This window comes from Protomyctophum parallelum (assembly GCF_964188405.1).
Source record: "Protomyctophum parallelum genome assembly, chromosome: 3".
Classification (NCBI taxonomy): Eukaryota; Metazoa; Chordata; class Actinopteri; order Myctophiformes; family Myctophidae; genus Protomyctophum; species Protomyctophum parallelum.
The window spans coordinates 25,585,162-25,598,713 of NC_139698.1; the positions used below are offsets into that span (position 1 = coordinate 25,585,162).

The window sequence follows — 13,552 nt, forward strand, 5'->3', positions numbered from 1 at the left end:
CGAAATAAATGTTGGTTTGCTGAATAATATATTATATATAGTATTGGTGATGTATGCTCGGTCGTACGACGAAGTATAAATCGTGAGTGACAGTACTTTTTGCGGGCGTGTTATCGTAGCGCCAATAGACGGCGCTCAGAGGCGGGGTTACGGGGTCCGGGGGAGATGATAAAACCACCGAGCTGCCGTCCCTCCTCTGCTCTCTACACTGACAGGCAACCGTTAGCACCGTTCTAAAAGGCCAAAGCAGCACAAGATCATCCACCAAACCGCAAACATGAGCAGGAAATTCTTTGTCGGTGGTAACTGGAAGATGAACGGCGACAAGGCGAGCCTCGGCGAGCTCATGAAGACCATGAACGGCGCAAAGGTGGACCCCAACGTCGGTACGTGAAACATTTGACATTCACACACAAGAGACACAACGTGATCGACCCGGCCTCTTTGATTGTGTAACTGCTGCTCTCTGTATCACGACAACAATAACGATGCCACTTTGAATGGTCGTGCACGGATTTACGTGTTAGTTTGGCTCTTTCGCCCCGAGCGGCTTGAATTAGAAAATGATAAATTATAGATCAAAGGCGAGGATCAGGAGGATCATGGTGTACTTTTTAATCTAGAGTCAAAAATTGCTCATACATGAATGAGCTGCACATTGTTCTATGCGTGGTTATTACATTACCTCTTAACCTTACGTATCAATGTATGCACGTTAACCCAAATCTTAGGAACCAACAATAGAAGACACTATTAACGTAGTACAATGGATGAATGGGGAAGTCTCAAAGGGATTTTCAGCCAAGTGGGCGTGCGTTCCGATCTGCACGTAGCCTATGCACGTAGGCCGTGCAGCGGCAGCCGGCAGACAGTAGAGTGTGCAGTGTGTGTGCACGTGCGCGCGCGTGATACAGAGAAAGCTGTGCACGTCCAGTCCTGTGATCTGGTCATTTTCCAATAGCCACTGGTCTGCACGACGCCGAATCATAAATTCATTTATTTTCTCTCTGTACAATAATTCCCATTAAGAAAGGGAAACAGCACAGGCTCATTTCCGTCCTTATCTACATTTCAAGTTGGCAAGTAGACAAGTAGAGGCGTGGTTAAGATGCATCAGGCCTACATGTGTCGGCCTGATGCACCTGTAAATACATACCTCAATTGCATTCATGAGGACAGGGAATGATCAAGTATTGGACTTTGATGTCTATAGAGGTAGTACCGCCTCTACAAAACTGGAACAGTGTGTAGTTAAAGTGGACATGCGCTGCAGCTAGACAGAAACTCAATTGGATTTTCCCACCAAATTGTAATGTCAAAGTTCAGCTGTTTTCATTTCAGCCACAGTTTATTATCCTGTAGGTCGAGGATATTTAAAGTCTGCCTCCTTTGTTGACATTTTGAATGTAGACCCCCTCATCTTGGTTTGACCTCAGCAGAATGCAGCCACTCAGGTGACCTTTTGCAGGTTGAACTCAAGACCTTTTACACGGAGGGAGACGGTGTCCAGCCATGGATAAATGACCTTTACCAAGGCCATAGTGAGCCTCACGAAAGCTATACAGTTACCTAGTGAATGTCAATGTCCGGAGTGTGACTTTAATGTACCCTGCCTGAACTTTGTAGTAGGAGTTTAGTAATGTTGACTTGGGCAAAACCACACTTGATTAAATGTTAGCTTGGTACAGTGCAAATATGTGGTAATATAGTATGTGAAACTCATACATTTTATTCACAAAACAATCTTGAGTGTCAGCAAATTATTCAAAATATGAACACTGTCTCTAATGATAGTCAGTGACTATCATTCGTGTGTAGACCGTGTTCATATTTTTAATATGTCACTGTCACTGACTACTATTAGTCAGTGACATTGAGCTTGATGCAAATAAAGTTTTCCTGTGTTTTTTTGTATCCGATTTAATGGGCCTACCTTTCAATGCTCAGTCAAAAGATCTATTTTCCTCTTTATGCTTTCAGAGGTCGTGTGCGGTGCCCCAACCATCTATCTGGACTTTGTCAGGTCCCATTTGGATGCTAAATTCGGGGTGGCTGCTCAGAACTGCTACAAAGTTGCCAAGGGTGCCTTCACTGGGGAGACCAGGTAGGGCCTTTGTCCTGTTCTAACAAATATAATTATTTTATACATGTAGTGAAAATATCTACAAATTCACACTGTGATGCATTGTGAGCTTGTAGATCTGCTATTTTTTGAAAATGTTTCGAAAAAGTAGTTATTAAAACCATGAAAATACAACTCTTGCCATATCATAATATCCATAATCCCAGACGATATCTAGTCTCATATCACGATATAGATATATATTCCTGGCCCTACTAATAGTATTAGAGTTTTGTGTTTATGAATTAAATGGATTGTCTTTATATTGTGATGCATTTCCTGTCCTCAGCCCTGCAATGATCAAGGACTGTGGAGTGCACTGGGTAATCCTGGGACACTCTGAGAGACGCCATGTCTTTGGAGAGAGTGATGAGGTAAGTCTGCAGACACAAAGTATACCCGTCTACTCAGTTTGCTCATGTTATGTAAATTTGCAAAAGCGATACCTCTGTCTGTCTTATCACTATCTTTAGTGATTGCATTGAGCACTGAAACAATACATTATTATTGCACAAGCATGATGGCATAATCTAGCCTAGTATCGATGATAGTTTGAGTAAGACTCCATGTTATCATGCCTCTAACATGCAGGGAAATGAAATCTTAACACAATGTGCGTCTTGTATTTACTCCATACCACTATGTGACTGATAGCTCATCGGTCAGAAGACCGCCCACGCTCTGGAGAGCGGCCTCGGGGTCATCGCCTGCATCGGTGAGAAGCTGGACGAAAGAGAGGCTGGAATCACAGAGAAGGTGGTCTTCGCTCAGACAAAGTTCTTTGTAGGTATGTACGGACCACTCTTTGACAAACCCCATCATACAATCATTTGACATCACACCATAATTTCAGATTCCAGGGAATGTCATGTCACAGGTTGATGGTCCATGGGATCATGACTCATGGCTATTGTCTACATCCTGGGGGCAAAACATATTTATCTTGATCGTATTTTTCCAGACAATGTAAAGGACTGGAGCAAGGTTGTGCTGGCCTATGAACCTGTGTGGGCTATTGGCACTGGCAAGACCGCTTCCCCACAGCAGGTAAAGTTTGATAAACATTTAAAATTGTATTGTTCAAACACGGATATACACCTTTTTAACGGGTTTAGGACTGTCTCTTAATAAATGCAAACAATCTTAAAGAGCAGCTGTCCATTCACTTAAAATGACTGCTTGGATGATCCTACACCTTCACTCATCAATCTTCTGTCTGTCTCCTGTTCTGTTAGGCCCAGGAGGTTCATGCAAAGCTGAGGGAGTGGATGAAAACCAATGTGTCTGAAGCTGTTGCCAACTCTGTTAGGATCATCTATGGAGGTACATCCATTTGTCTGTTCATCTCAGAGATTTTAAAAAAAATCAATGAATTGGGTTGATTAGATGGACCTTTATTGATCTCGTAAGGGAAATCGTTTGTTTTTTGAGGGGCGCCATCTCCTATGCACAGCTTTGTGTTGTAGCACGGAATGTGATGATTTGATTGGCTGATATATGATGAGAGTGCCCCTCACTTATGATTTATTGATTGATGATTTATTTTAGTTATTCTTCCCTCACACTTGCTTGTAGTAGTACAATTTACAATTTAGGCATTTAGCAGATGCTCTTAATCCAGAGCAATTTACGACTTACAAGCAAGTAAGTCATTTGTTTCTCTTCTGTTTTTTTTTCTTTTCTTTCAAAAGTAACTATAATCACTGTCACCTGGTGTCTGTATTTTGGGTATGTCAAGTGGGTATGTCAATCTTTGGTACAAGCCCACAAGTAATGCAAGCTTGTTGATTGGCTGTTTCCCCCACGTGACACCATCATACAACAAAGTACAAAACAGGCCTTAAGTGGTCAAGGGCTATGACAGTATTTTATTCTCACTTCAGCTCCTAAAACATAACTTTTTATTGTGATAATCTCATCTTCTCACATGTTCTATTTTTATCCCCATAGGTTCTGTGACCGGTGCCACATGCAAGGAGCTTGGAGGTCAGAAAGATATTGATGGCTTCCTTGTGGGCGGAGCAGCCCTCAAGCCAGAGATCATTGACATCATCAATGCCAAGCAATAAAGATCCCGGGAAGTTACGACCATGAAACCACATCCATATTTCAGCTCCATTCAGATGATCTGGTTCATCGGCATCATCGATCCTTCAAACTCAGCACTTAGAACTTTTCCCCTTTCATCCTTTTTTGTGTAATGATGTCATTTCCGGTGTTTCTCTTTTTTTAATGTATTTTGTTACAAAATAAAAAGGGACAGGTTGACATGTATTGTACTGCACTGAAAGAAGAAGGAAAAAAAGAGTTGGCTCCACTAAAATGTGTGCAATGCAAACACCCACACACAAGTGCTCATGCTGCAAGCTCTTGCTACAGTAAATGTGCAGCTTGAGTTGGATAATACACCACAACCTATGCCTTTACTTGAAAACTTTGTGTGCATACAGTGTTGAAGCACTTTCACGTGTCTTTTTAATATAGGTATCTCTGTGTGATTATGATGTTTACTGGCTTATCCCCTTCCTGTAGTAAAAGTTTGTTATCCCCCTCTTTTTTGGCTTATTTTGCTGAGAAGGGGGTGTTCCATCACATGTCAATCATATTGTGTCATGGCCAACGGGTAGCTGGGCGGGAAGGCCGAAAAGAAAACATCGTAATAAACTGTTTAGAGATGGGTACACTGTCTTGTGTTTTGTCTTGTGTAACTGGTTGATTAATGTCTTACTCATTAGCTTTTGTAATGTGCTATTACACTTCTTAACTGTTCTGATACAATCGCCACCACTTTCAAATCTATTTCCCCTTAAACCACCTTGATGTTCATCGATATTGAACTTTCATTTTGTAATTGAAGTAAATGTCATGAGTCATACAACTGCAACATCATAGATATGTAGACTTTAGACTGGCCACTTGAGATTGAGAACTGTGCCATTCCCAAGTGGATCCTGAGATACATTTTAACACAATGAGTTAATGTTATATTACTATACTATTTATATGGCACTGTACTAATATAACTTAGATATCTGCTTAGACCCTGGCCTATAATGTGAAACCTTTGAAGCTAAAAGAAATTGTGGACAAAAACGTAAAGCAATCTCAAAGATCGAATAACTCATGTTGTTACTAGCCACACAAGGCACAAAGGAAAGGAATATAATTATGCTATTATGACAAGGTTTACAGAGAGAGCTTGTTACAGGAATGAAGTCATGTTAAGACAATGCGGTGCAGGGCAGTGAAGGAATCTCACTGCTATATTTATCTGTTGGACTCAAACCACACAGCCAGATCCTGTGACACAGCAGCCGAGGAACACGGTACCACGGGAATACTCTACTGTAGCTATGTCCATTAAGCACTCATACTGGCTCTACTGTCAGTCAGACTGTGTACATGTCTGAGTGGCTAGTATAACAGAGCTCAAAGATGGCATTAATGAACGATAATGGTCACAGAACTAGAACATAATAGAATGGTATACTTTCAGAGGTATTTGTGTGGCTCTGCAGCATCTGTGTTACCGGTAATTCGATTGTGTGTGTCTGTGTGTTTGACTGTTTGTAGAGGTCAAGAGAGGAGTGTGAACATCATCTGAGTGCAAGAGTTGTATCATTACTCCAGGTTCATACGTCTTAGGTCTATAAAGTGGTACCGTGGGTGTACAGTGTCAGTGTGTCTATTATACTGACAGGATTCTCTCTGATGCACCTGAACCTGCAGGTATTCTTTCACCAGTGTTTGGTAGAACTCTGAGGGCTGAAACACATACTGTTGCTGTACGTATATTCACTAACTGGAGATACATTCCTGACATCTGGTAGATTCATCTGGTTTCCAGGCTCGGAGATTCAGACCTGCTGCCATTATAATCTGTATTGTAGCATACATAAGACATAAAGTGTGCCCTTCAGTCATTAGACATGCAGTATATTTTCAGACACCCATAATCCATTGGATTGCAGTGACCTTAGTCACCACAATCCATGTGTGTTTTTGAGGGGTGCTAGCACCTCCTATATTCAACTATAGAGTTTTGTCCTAACAAACATTAAATGCCATTGACAATGAATGGATAATTCCCGTCATATGTGTCTGAACAAATCGGGATTAAATTTCCATTGACAATGAATGGATATGATGTACGATGATAAGACCGCCCCTCACTTTTTTCATGTATTGTAAATCTGTTCATTGTTAACTAAAGGGATGGCACAAATCTTATACTGCAGAATACAGTATGTTTTTATGATGGTAGAAGATCATTCTAACCAAAGACCAGTCCACACCAATGATTCACAATTCACAAAGCAGGAACACACACAACTAGTTGCAACTTGCAACCAGTATTGCAGCGGTCTGAATTGCAGTTTGTGCGATTTTAGGATTCTATCACATTATTGCAAATGGTTGCAGTTGCAAATCTGCAACTAGCTGTTGCTCATTGGTGTGGATGACTGGGCTTATACTGTAGATGACATTTTATGAAAGCTTTTCTATTATGACATCTGAATTTCCCCTCAGTGATCTATGAAGTCAGTCTAATCTAATCTTCTGATCGGAAAGGTATACCATAAACCTGATATATTTGCCAGTTTGCCACCAGTGGTGGAAGAAGAAATACTGTTACAAGTAAAAGTACCAGTATTCAAAATGTGCGTGTGTGTGTGTGTGTGTGTGTGTGTGTGTGTGTGTGTGTGTGTGTGTGTGTGTGTGTGTGTGTGTGTGTGTGTGTGTGTGTGTGCGTTTGTGTGCGTGTGTGTGTGTGTGTGTGTGTGTGTGCGTGCGCTCACGAGTCACAATGCTTTTATTCCACTCCACCCCACTACGCGGCGATAGTGCCACACTTGCAAGTCTTGCATAGCAAGCGAAGCGTGACGCGTCCACCGGAGTGGCAAGAATAAATCACGGTGCTCAACCAAAAGCTAACGAATTCACCTCAGAAAACTCTTAAAATGCTGTCGCTGAAAGTGTTTCTCACCGACAGGTTGACGGCGGCGGCCGAGGAGATATTCGGAGCGGTTGAAAAGACGATAGAGGAATACAAGGAAGACATCTTGCGCTCAAAAGATCTAGAAATCAATCGTCTGCGACTGCAGCTGCAGCTGCTCAAGTCAGGTCAGTTTGAATGATTTCTGCGATCTCCAAATCAAAGACGCGATCAAAAGATCATCTACGTGAACAGCGTAGCGCCAGCTTAATTCTACGTGCATTACCTCTAAAAACGTGTATTTTATTGTCCATAGCCCCTCGGTTGGAGAGATATGGAACCCAACAGCAGCAGCACCACCACCACCACCACAGCAGCAACCCCCCTCCTCCTCCTCATCATCATCAACAACAACACCATCCATCAATCCCCCCTGCTGTTCCCGCAGCAGGAGAGGCCCCCTGTCCGGAGCCACCGCCACAACACCACTGTGATCAGGAGGAGGAGAACGGCAACACCAGCAGCATGGACGAGGAGCACCCGGAACCCTCGCAGGTCACTATTGATTTCGTCGACTGATACTATGATAAAAAATGTTCGTAGACTACCTTTTTTCACTGGCGAAAACTAAATGGAAACCAAGTGAAAACTAAGCTATGATGACTAAAACTAAAGACTAAATAAATTGACAATTTCGTCAACAAATAAAAAACTAGACTAGGGACTAGTCTAGTGGGGAGCATAGGCCTACCTATTTACACGCACCTCGACAGTGGGTGCAGGGCCAATAAGGCAATCATGGAAGGAGGTAGGGCCCGCACACCATTCTTTAGGTAAAGGCAGAGCCATAGAGTAAGACAGAGTTACGCAAACTCAGTTCACTTCATGGGGCCAGTCCAATGACGGCTCTCCTACATAGACTTCTATTGAGAACAAATCGGGTCAAGTCCTGGACCGGAAGTAGGCAGAAATGCATTGGACCCAGGGACCAGCCCAGCTTCAATGATCTTAGTTAAATACCTTTATTTTAGATTGTTTTTTAGTAATGGTACAGCATATTAAACATTACAGAGACTTTAGTTGTCACTGTACAATACTTTACAACAGTTCACATGTTGCACACATGCCTAAAATTGCTCTTTTTTTGTGCCGCCCTCGTTGAAAACAATAATAATAAAACTTTATTTGTATAGCACCTTTCATGACATGAAATGCAGCTCAAAGTGCTTTACATAACAATGGAGAATAAAAGAAAAGCAAGGCAACGACATTAAAAAAAACAAGCAGTAATGCAATACAGTGAGGACATGAATAACAAAAAATAAAAATAAAAGATCAATTAAAAGCAATGTTGTAGAAGTGGGTCTTGAGCTGAGCTTTAAAAATGTCTACAGAGGCTGCCTGACGAAGGTACAGTGGGAGATTGTTCCATGCCGACGGCCCGTAGAAGCAAAAAGCTGCTTCCCCGTATTTTTTAGTTGCCATTTGTTTAGGCAAAGCGAGCAGGCCAGCAGTGGAAGACCTTAGCGGGCGGTTTGGGACATATTTAGGCAGGCAGTCATGTAGGTAGGAAGGTGCGAGACCATTGAGAGCTTTATAGACAAGTAAAATAATTTTAAAATCAATCCTAAAAACAACCGGAAGCCAGTGCAGTGATGCCAAAACTGGAGTAATATGTTCTCTCATCTTAGTTCTAGTTAAAACTCTGGCTGCTGCATTTTGGACAAGTTGTAATCAAGTTCTCACTCATCCAACATTTGATGCTAGACAGACAGGTAAACAGCGGGTCTAAAGCACAGGGATCATCTGGAGCCACAGAAAGATATAATTGGGTATCATCAGCATAGAAATGAAAATTGACTCCGTGATTGGCAATGAGTTCGCCCAATGGCAGTATGTATAAGGAGAAAAGCAGAGGGCCAAGAATCGAGCCCTGTGGAATGCCAGAACTGATGTCGTGTTTGTTTGAGTCAAACTCGGCTAGATTGACAAAGTAACTTCTGTTTGATAGGTAGGAGGAAAACCAGGACAGGGCCGTACCAGACAGGCCTATCCAGTGCGCAAGACGCTGTATTAAAATTGAGTGATCAATCGTGTCAAATGCAGCCGTTAGATCTAGAAGTAAGAGAACGGATACATGTTTCTTGTCAGCAGACACCCTAAGATCATTCATTACTTTTACAAGTGCTGTTTCTGTGCTGTGACCTTTCCTAAAGCCAGATTGGAATTTGTTGTGCACATTATTGTTCTGTAGAAACACATCCAATTGATGAAAGATGCATTTTTCTAAAACCTTGCCCAGAAAGGGTAGATTTGAAATGGGTCGATAGTTACCCAAAACAGAGGGATCAAGATTGTGTTTCTTGAGAAGGGGCTTAACTACAGCAGTCTTCAGTGAGTCTGGGAAGACGCCTGATTGTAGAGAGCTGTTTACAATTTTTAGGATATCTCCAATCACACTGTCTAAGACCTCTTTGAGAAAGGTGGTGGGAATTGTATCCAATGTATTTCAAAAACTCCAGCCTGTCCCAGTTCAGGCTGCATGAACAACGCTCGAGCACTAGGTTTCTGCCCCCTCAATATCGTAACTCTTCTATTAGATGGCTCTGGGTAAAGGAATACTTTAAGACAACGTTTCGATCTCAATGGATCTAGGTCAGGTCAGTATACTGTAAATGGATGCACACATGTTTCATCACTTCTATCCATTGTCCCTCAGAATAGTGTACAAGAGATCCAGTATAAGTCATTTTACACTTTGTTGCATACTGAAAATGGCAGATCTACAAGCTGCGTGACGCGTTGCGAGCTATTGTAGATCAGCTATTTTCAGCCAGCGTAAAATGCGGCATTAAGGCCCGCCAAAATAAATTTTAGCCGACTAAAAATCGTATGATATTTAGTCGACAACTAGACTTGACACTAAAACATTCCATGTGACTTAAAAAACTAAATTAAAACTATTCAAGAGACTATGAAAATAATCTAAATTTTGCTGTCTCAGATCAAGAAGGAGCACCACAAGAGCAAGCAGTCCTCCAGACACTTCTGGCTGAGCCAGGACGACGAGCAGCTCGACGGGCTGGAGTCGGACATCAAGGAGTTCATCTCGCCCACCACCGGGCTGAAGGGCGGCAGTCTGCAGGACTCGGGCGTGCTGCCGTTCCACGCGTACCCGTCCAACAGCAGCAGCGGCGACGAGAACAAGGAGAAGCCCTACTGCTGCTCCGTGTGCGAGAAGCGCTTCGGGAACTGCTCGCACCTGGCGGCGCACATCCGGACTCACACGGGCGAGCGGCCGTACAGGTGCGACATCTGCAGGAAGACCTTCATCACCACCAGCGCGCTCAACAGACACCAGACCATCCACACGGAGGGGAAGCAGTTCATATGCAACTACTGTGGCAAGTCCTTCAAGTGGATGGAGTCGCTCGGCAGGCACATCAGAAGCGTGCACAAGAGAGAGACTAATATGCCTATATGATGATTCTGCACTTTACATTGTTGTATTTAAATTGTTCTATATAATAGGCTGTGATTGTGCTTTGTTTCCCATGGGTGTTTCTTTGTTTTGTTGTTTTTTTTTTCATGCCGAATATTGACACTAAATCTCAGTAAAAGGGGATTGGGCATTGGGATGTCTGTCTTTCATACTTTTATTTTAACGTTAAATGTGAATAATGTCAGTTAATGTGCATGCATACTGATGTAGGCTATAGACCTAAACACTTTATGTAGAAAAAGATATAACGGTTGCTGCCATAATATGGAAATAATGCAATCATATTCTATGAAGATTTTATACATCCAGGTTATTGTAACTTTATTCTTACAAAATAAAACGAGATTCACTGTTTGTTTTTCTAAGGTTTAGTTCATTCAACAGTTAGCCTGCAAGGTTACATTTCTGCAGTGTGGAACAAATATATAAGCGCAGTTCCAGTCCACTCCAGCAGGTGGTAGTAACGGGTACTATGGTGACTCATTCATGTTTCTGCATAAAATAACTTGATCGTTTGCAACCGACCTATACTGTTTCATGTTATATGATTTCTGTTTTGTGTTTAATCAAATGAGGCATTCCCCTGTACAACATACATTTGAGCCAAATTACCCAATTTCTATTTTTATTGTACAGTATCTATTAGGCCTACATTTCTGCATAATTATGCTAAGGGTGTGATTGCAAACTAAAAACTGGCACACTCCTATGATTTCAAAAGTATTCTCAAATGTGGAAAGGGGTCTAGAGCCAAACCTCCATGAGTCACCCTGCAAAGTATTCCATCCTCTTAAAACCAAAATGATTAGGGGATTCCCAAGGGTAAACCTAATCTTTATCCTGGGTTAGTTATGGTATGGTACCTGCAGGTGTAACATAGGCTACACCTACTGTACCATATGCCAACCAAACAATATTCCAAAGTTTCCCAGAGGGTCTCAATTATTTTACTTGCAAAACAGTGTATTAGAAATAGAATAGCATAGAACTCCCAAATGATAATTGGTAGAATTGACAAGACAGCCATTGGCTGGTGGAGTTTCTCTCCTCTGCATGGCAACACAGTGCACACACACACACACAGTTGCCATTAATTCATTGGTCACACATAGATGGATCGAGACCTCACAATGATGCTAAAATACATGTTGCAACAGCAATCAAAAAATACTGTAATAAAATGTGCTTTACAAGATGAAAATAATTACTTGTGGGCCTACATAATACAATGTGATTTAGTATAGAGACAATACATTTTGCAACATTTCACTGTTTGTACCTGTACGAGTACAAATAAGCCCCTTTTTAATTCTTTACACTCGGGCTGTCGCAAATGAAAGGGTTTCCCAATTAACCTAATGGCAGCACCCAGCTAATTGCTGGGAGATTAATCTTATTAATGAGGAACACACAGTGACTAATGAAGCGTTTGGTAACAATAGGAGATACGCAGTCTGACACTGACAAAGGCAGGTCTACAGGGTAATAAAATAAGTTAATACATTGGAATCAGAGTGGTTTTTACCATTAGCGTCTGTCTGCTGCTGTGTCCCCCTGGGTGTTAACTCCTGGGATGTGGCCCCACGACATCGCTGTACTCAAGCTGTGTTGATTTTGGCAGCAAATTTAGATTTTAGTCATAGTCTCTTGAATAGTTTTCATTTAGTTTTAGTCACATTTTAGTCACCTGGAATGTTTTAGTGTTAGTCTAGTTTTAGTCGACTAAATATATGTAGGCCTATAGGCCTACATGTATTTTGCCAGGCCTTGATGCCGCCGTAATGGCTGCGACGCGTTGTGAGCTTGTAGATCGACTATTTTCAGCATGCAACCAAGTGTAAAATGACTCATACTGGATCTCTTGTCCACTATAGTCCCTTCCTAACATTTTAGTCTAGTTTTTATTTGTTGACGAAATTGTCAGTGTATTTTGTCTTAGTTTTAGTCATCGTAGCTTAATTTTCATTTAGTTTCTATTCCAAGTGTGAAAAAAGGTAGTCGACGAACATTTTTCATCATAGTTTTAGTCGACGAAATCAACACTGTACTCAAGCTGTCTCTCATGGTCAAAGCTTCAGTTTTTAATACATAACGGCATGTGTGTCAAAAGCGTGTGTGTGTTAGGGGTGAAAAAAATAAGACAAAATCGATTCATGGATATATCGCGAGTTTTAATGCCAATATTAAAATGAATCTTTTTAATGTCAGAAAGTCTGACTGATGTTATCTGGCTGCATTAAAGTGTATGATTCAACTTTTCATGGTCCATATTGTTTTATTATAATTTAAAAAAGCAAAGTAACTTGGGAAAAAAATCGCAATATCAAATCGAATCGCAATATAATTAAGAATCACAATCTAAATCGAATCGGCACCCCAGGTATCGATATCGTATCAAATCAGGAGATAAGTGAATCGTTCCACCCGTAGTGTGTGTGTGTGAGAGACTAAGGGATGCAACATTTAGCATGATTTGGAAGTTAGATATTGATGACCTTGTATGACCTGTCTTCTCTTTATTTTAAATATATTTTGGGGGCTTTTCTGCCTTTATTGATAGGACATAGTGAGGACAGGAGGACACAGGGAGAGAGAGACTGTGAATGACATGCAGTAAAGGTCGTCGGGGTCAGGACTCGAACCCGCAGCACACTGTCAGACATGCGCCTATGTGGTATGCACCTGGACCACTAGGCCAGCCCATTGTCTTCTCTTGACTATTAACTGACTCTGAGTTTTCTGGACAATGTGGAATTGTGCCTTACTACGAGACTTTAAATGTCTAATTTATGCTTCACTGTACTCCTGATGTGGCAAGACTCCACCTATCTGTGATGTGACGAAGGTAAAAATAAATAAACAAACTTTTCTACCTGTGGGATTGATTGTGGGATTTTGTCCCTGCATATACAGTAATAATGATTATTATAATAAAGCTGTAGTTATGTGTAACTGATGCCTTATGCTGTTGTGAGAATAATAGTTTACTACC

General features: G+C 41.5%; 2 protein-coding genes across 2 annotated transcripts; both read left to right on the forward strand.

The window, feature by feature from the left end:
- The first annotated feature begins 213 nt into the window (after positions 1 to 213).
- On the forward strand, positions 214 to 4,803 carry tpi1b (triosephosphate isomerase 1b). Its single transcript, XM_083761071.1, has 7 exons — positions 214 to 386; positions 1,981 to 2,104; positions 2,412 to 2,496; positions 2,777 to 2,909; positions 3,084 to 3,169; positions 3,358 to 3,445; positions 4,073 to 4,803. Exons 1-7 carry the CDS (start codon positions 278 to 280, stop codon positions 4,189 to 4,191), a joined length of 744 nt encoding a protein of 247 aa, XP_083617197.1. The 5' UTR covers positions 214 to 277; the 3' UTR covers positions 4,192 to 4,803.
- A 2,225-nt stretch (positions 4,804 to 7,028) lies between these two features.
- LOC310855802 (uncharacterized protein) lies at positions 7,029 to 10,995 on the forward strand. The gene is made up of 3 exons (XM_083760952.1): positions 7,029 to 7,246; positions 7,375 to 7,613; positions 10,063 to 10,995. The coding sequence occupies exons 1-3, from the start codon at positions 7,084 to 7,086 to the stop codon at positions 10,540 to 10,542; spliced, it is 882 nt and encodes a 293-aa protein (XP_083617078.1). The 5' UTR covers positions 7,029 to 7,083; the 3' UTR covers positions 10,543 to 10,995.
- Positions 10,996 to 13,552: the final 2,557 nt, after the last annotated feature.

What these genes read in the sequence shown, in the direction of transcription:
- tpi1b (XM_083761071.1), top strand. Translation starts at nt 278, where the DNA reads ATGAGCAGGAAATTCTTTGTCGGTGGTAACTGGAAGATGAACGGCGAC. An exon ending in TCTTTGGAGAGAGTGATGAG is followed by an intron (nt 2,497 to 2,776) that starts GTAAGTCTGCAG and finishes TGTGACTGATAG; the next exon opens with CTCATCGGTCAGAAGACCGC. An exon ending in AGACCGCTTCCCCACAGCAG is followed by an intron (nt 3,170 to 3,357) that starts GTAAAGTTTGAT and finishes CTGTTCTGTTAG; the next exon opens with GCCCAGGAGGTTCATGCAAA.
- LOC310855802 (XM_083760952.1), top strand. Translation starts at nt 7,084, where the DNA reads ATGCTGTCGCTGAAAGTGTTTCTCACCGACAGGTTGACGGCGGCGGCC. An exon ending in GCTGCAGCTGCTCAAGTCAG is followed by an intron (nt 7,247 to 7,374) that starts GTCAGTTTGAAT and finishes TATTGTCCATAG; the next exon opens with CCCCTCGGTTGGAGAGATAT. An exon ending in AGCACCCGGAACCCTCGCAG is followed by an intron (nt 7,614 to 10,062) that starts GTCACTATTGAT and finishes TTGCTGTCTCAG; the next exon opens with ATCAAGAAGGAGCACCACAA.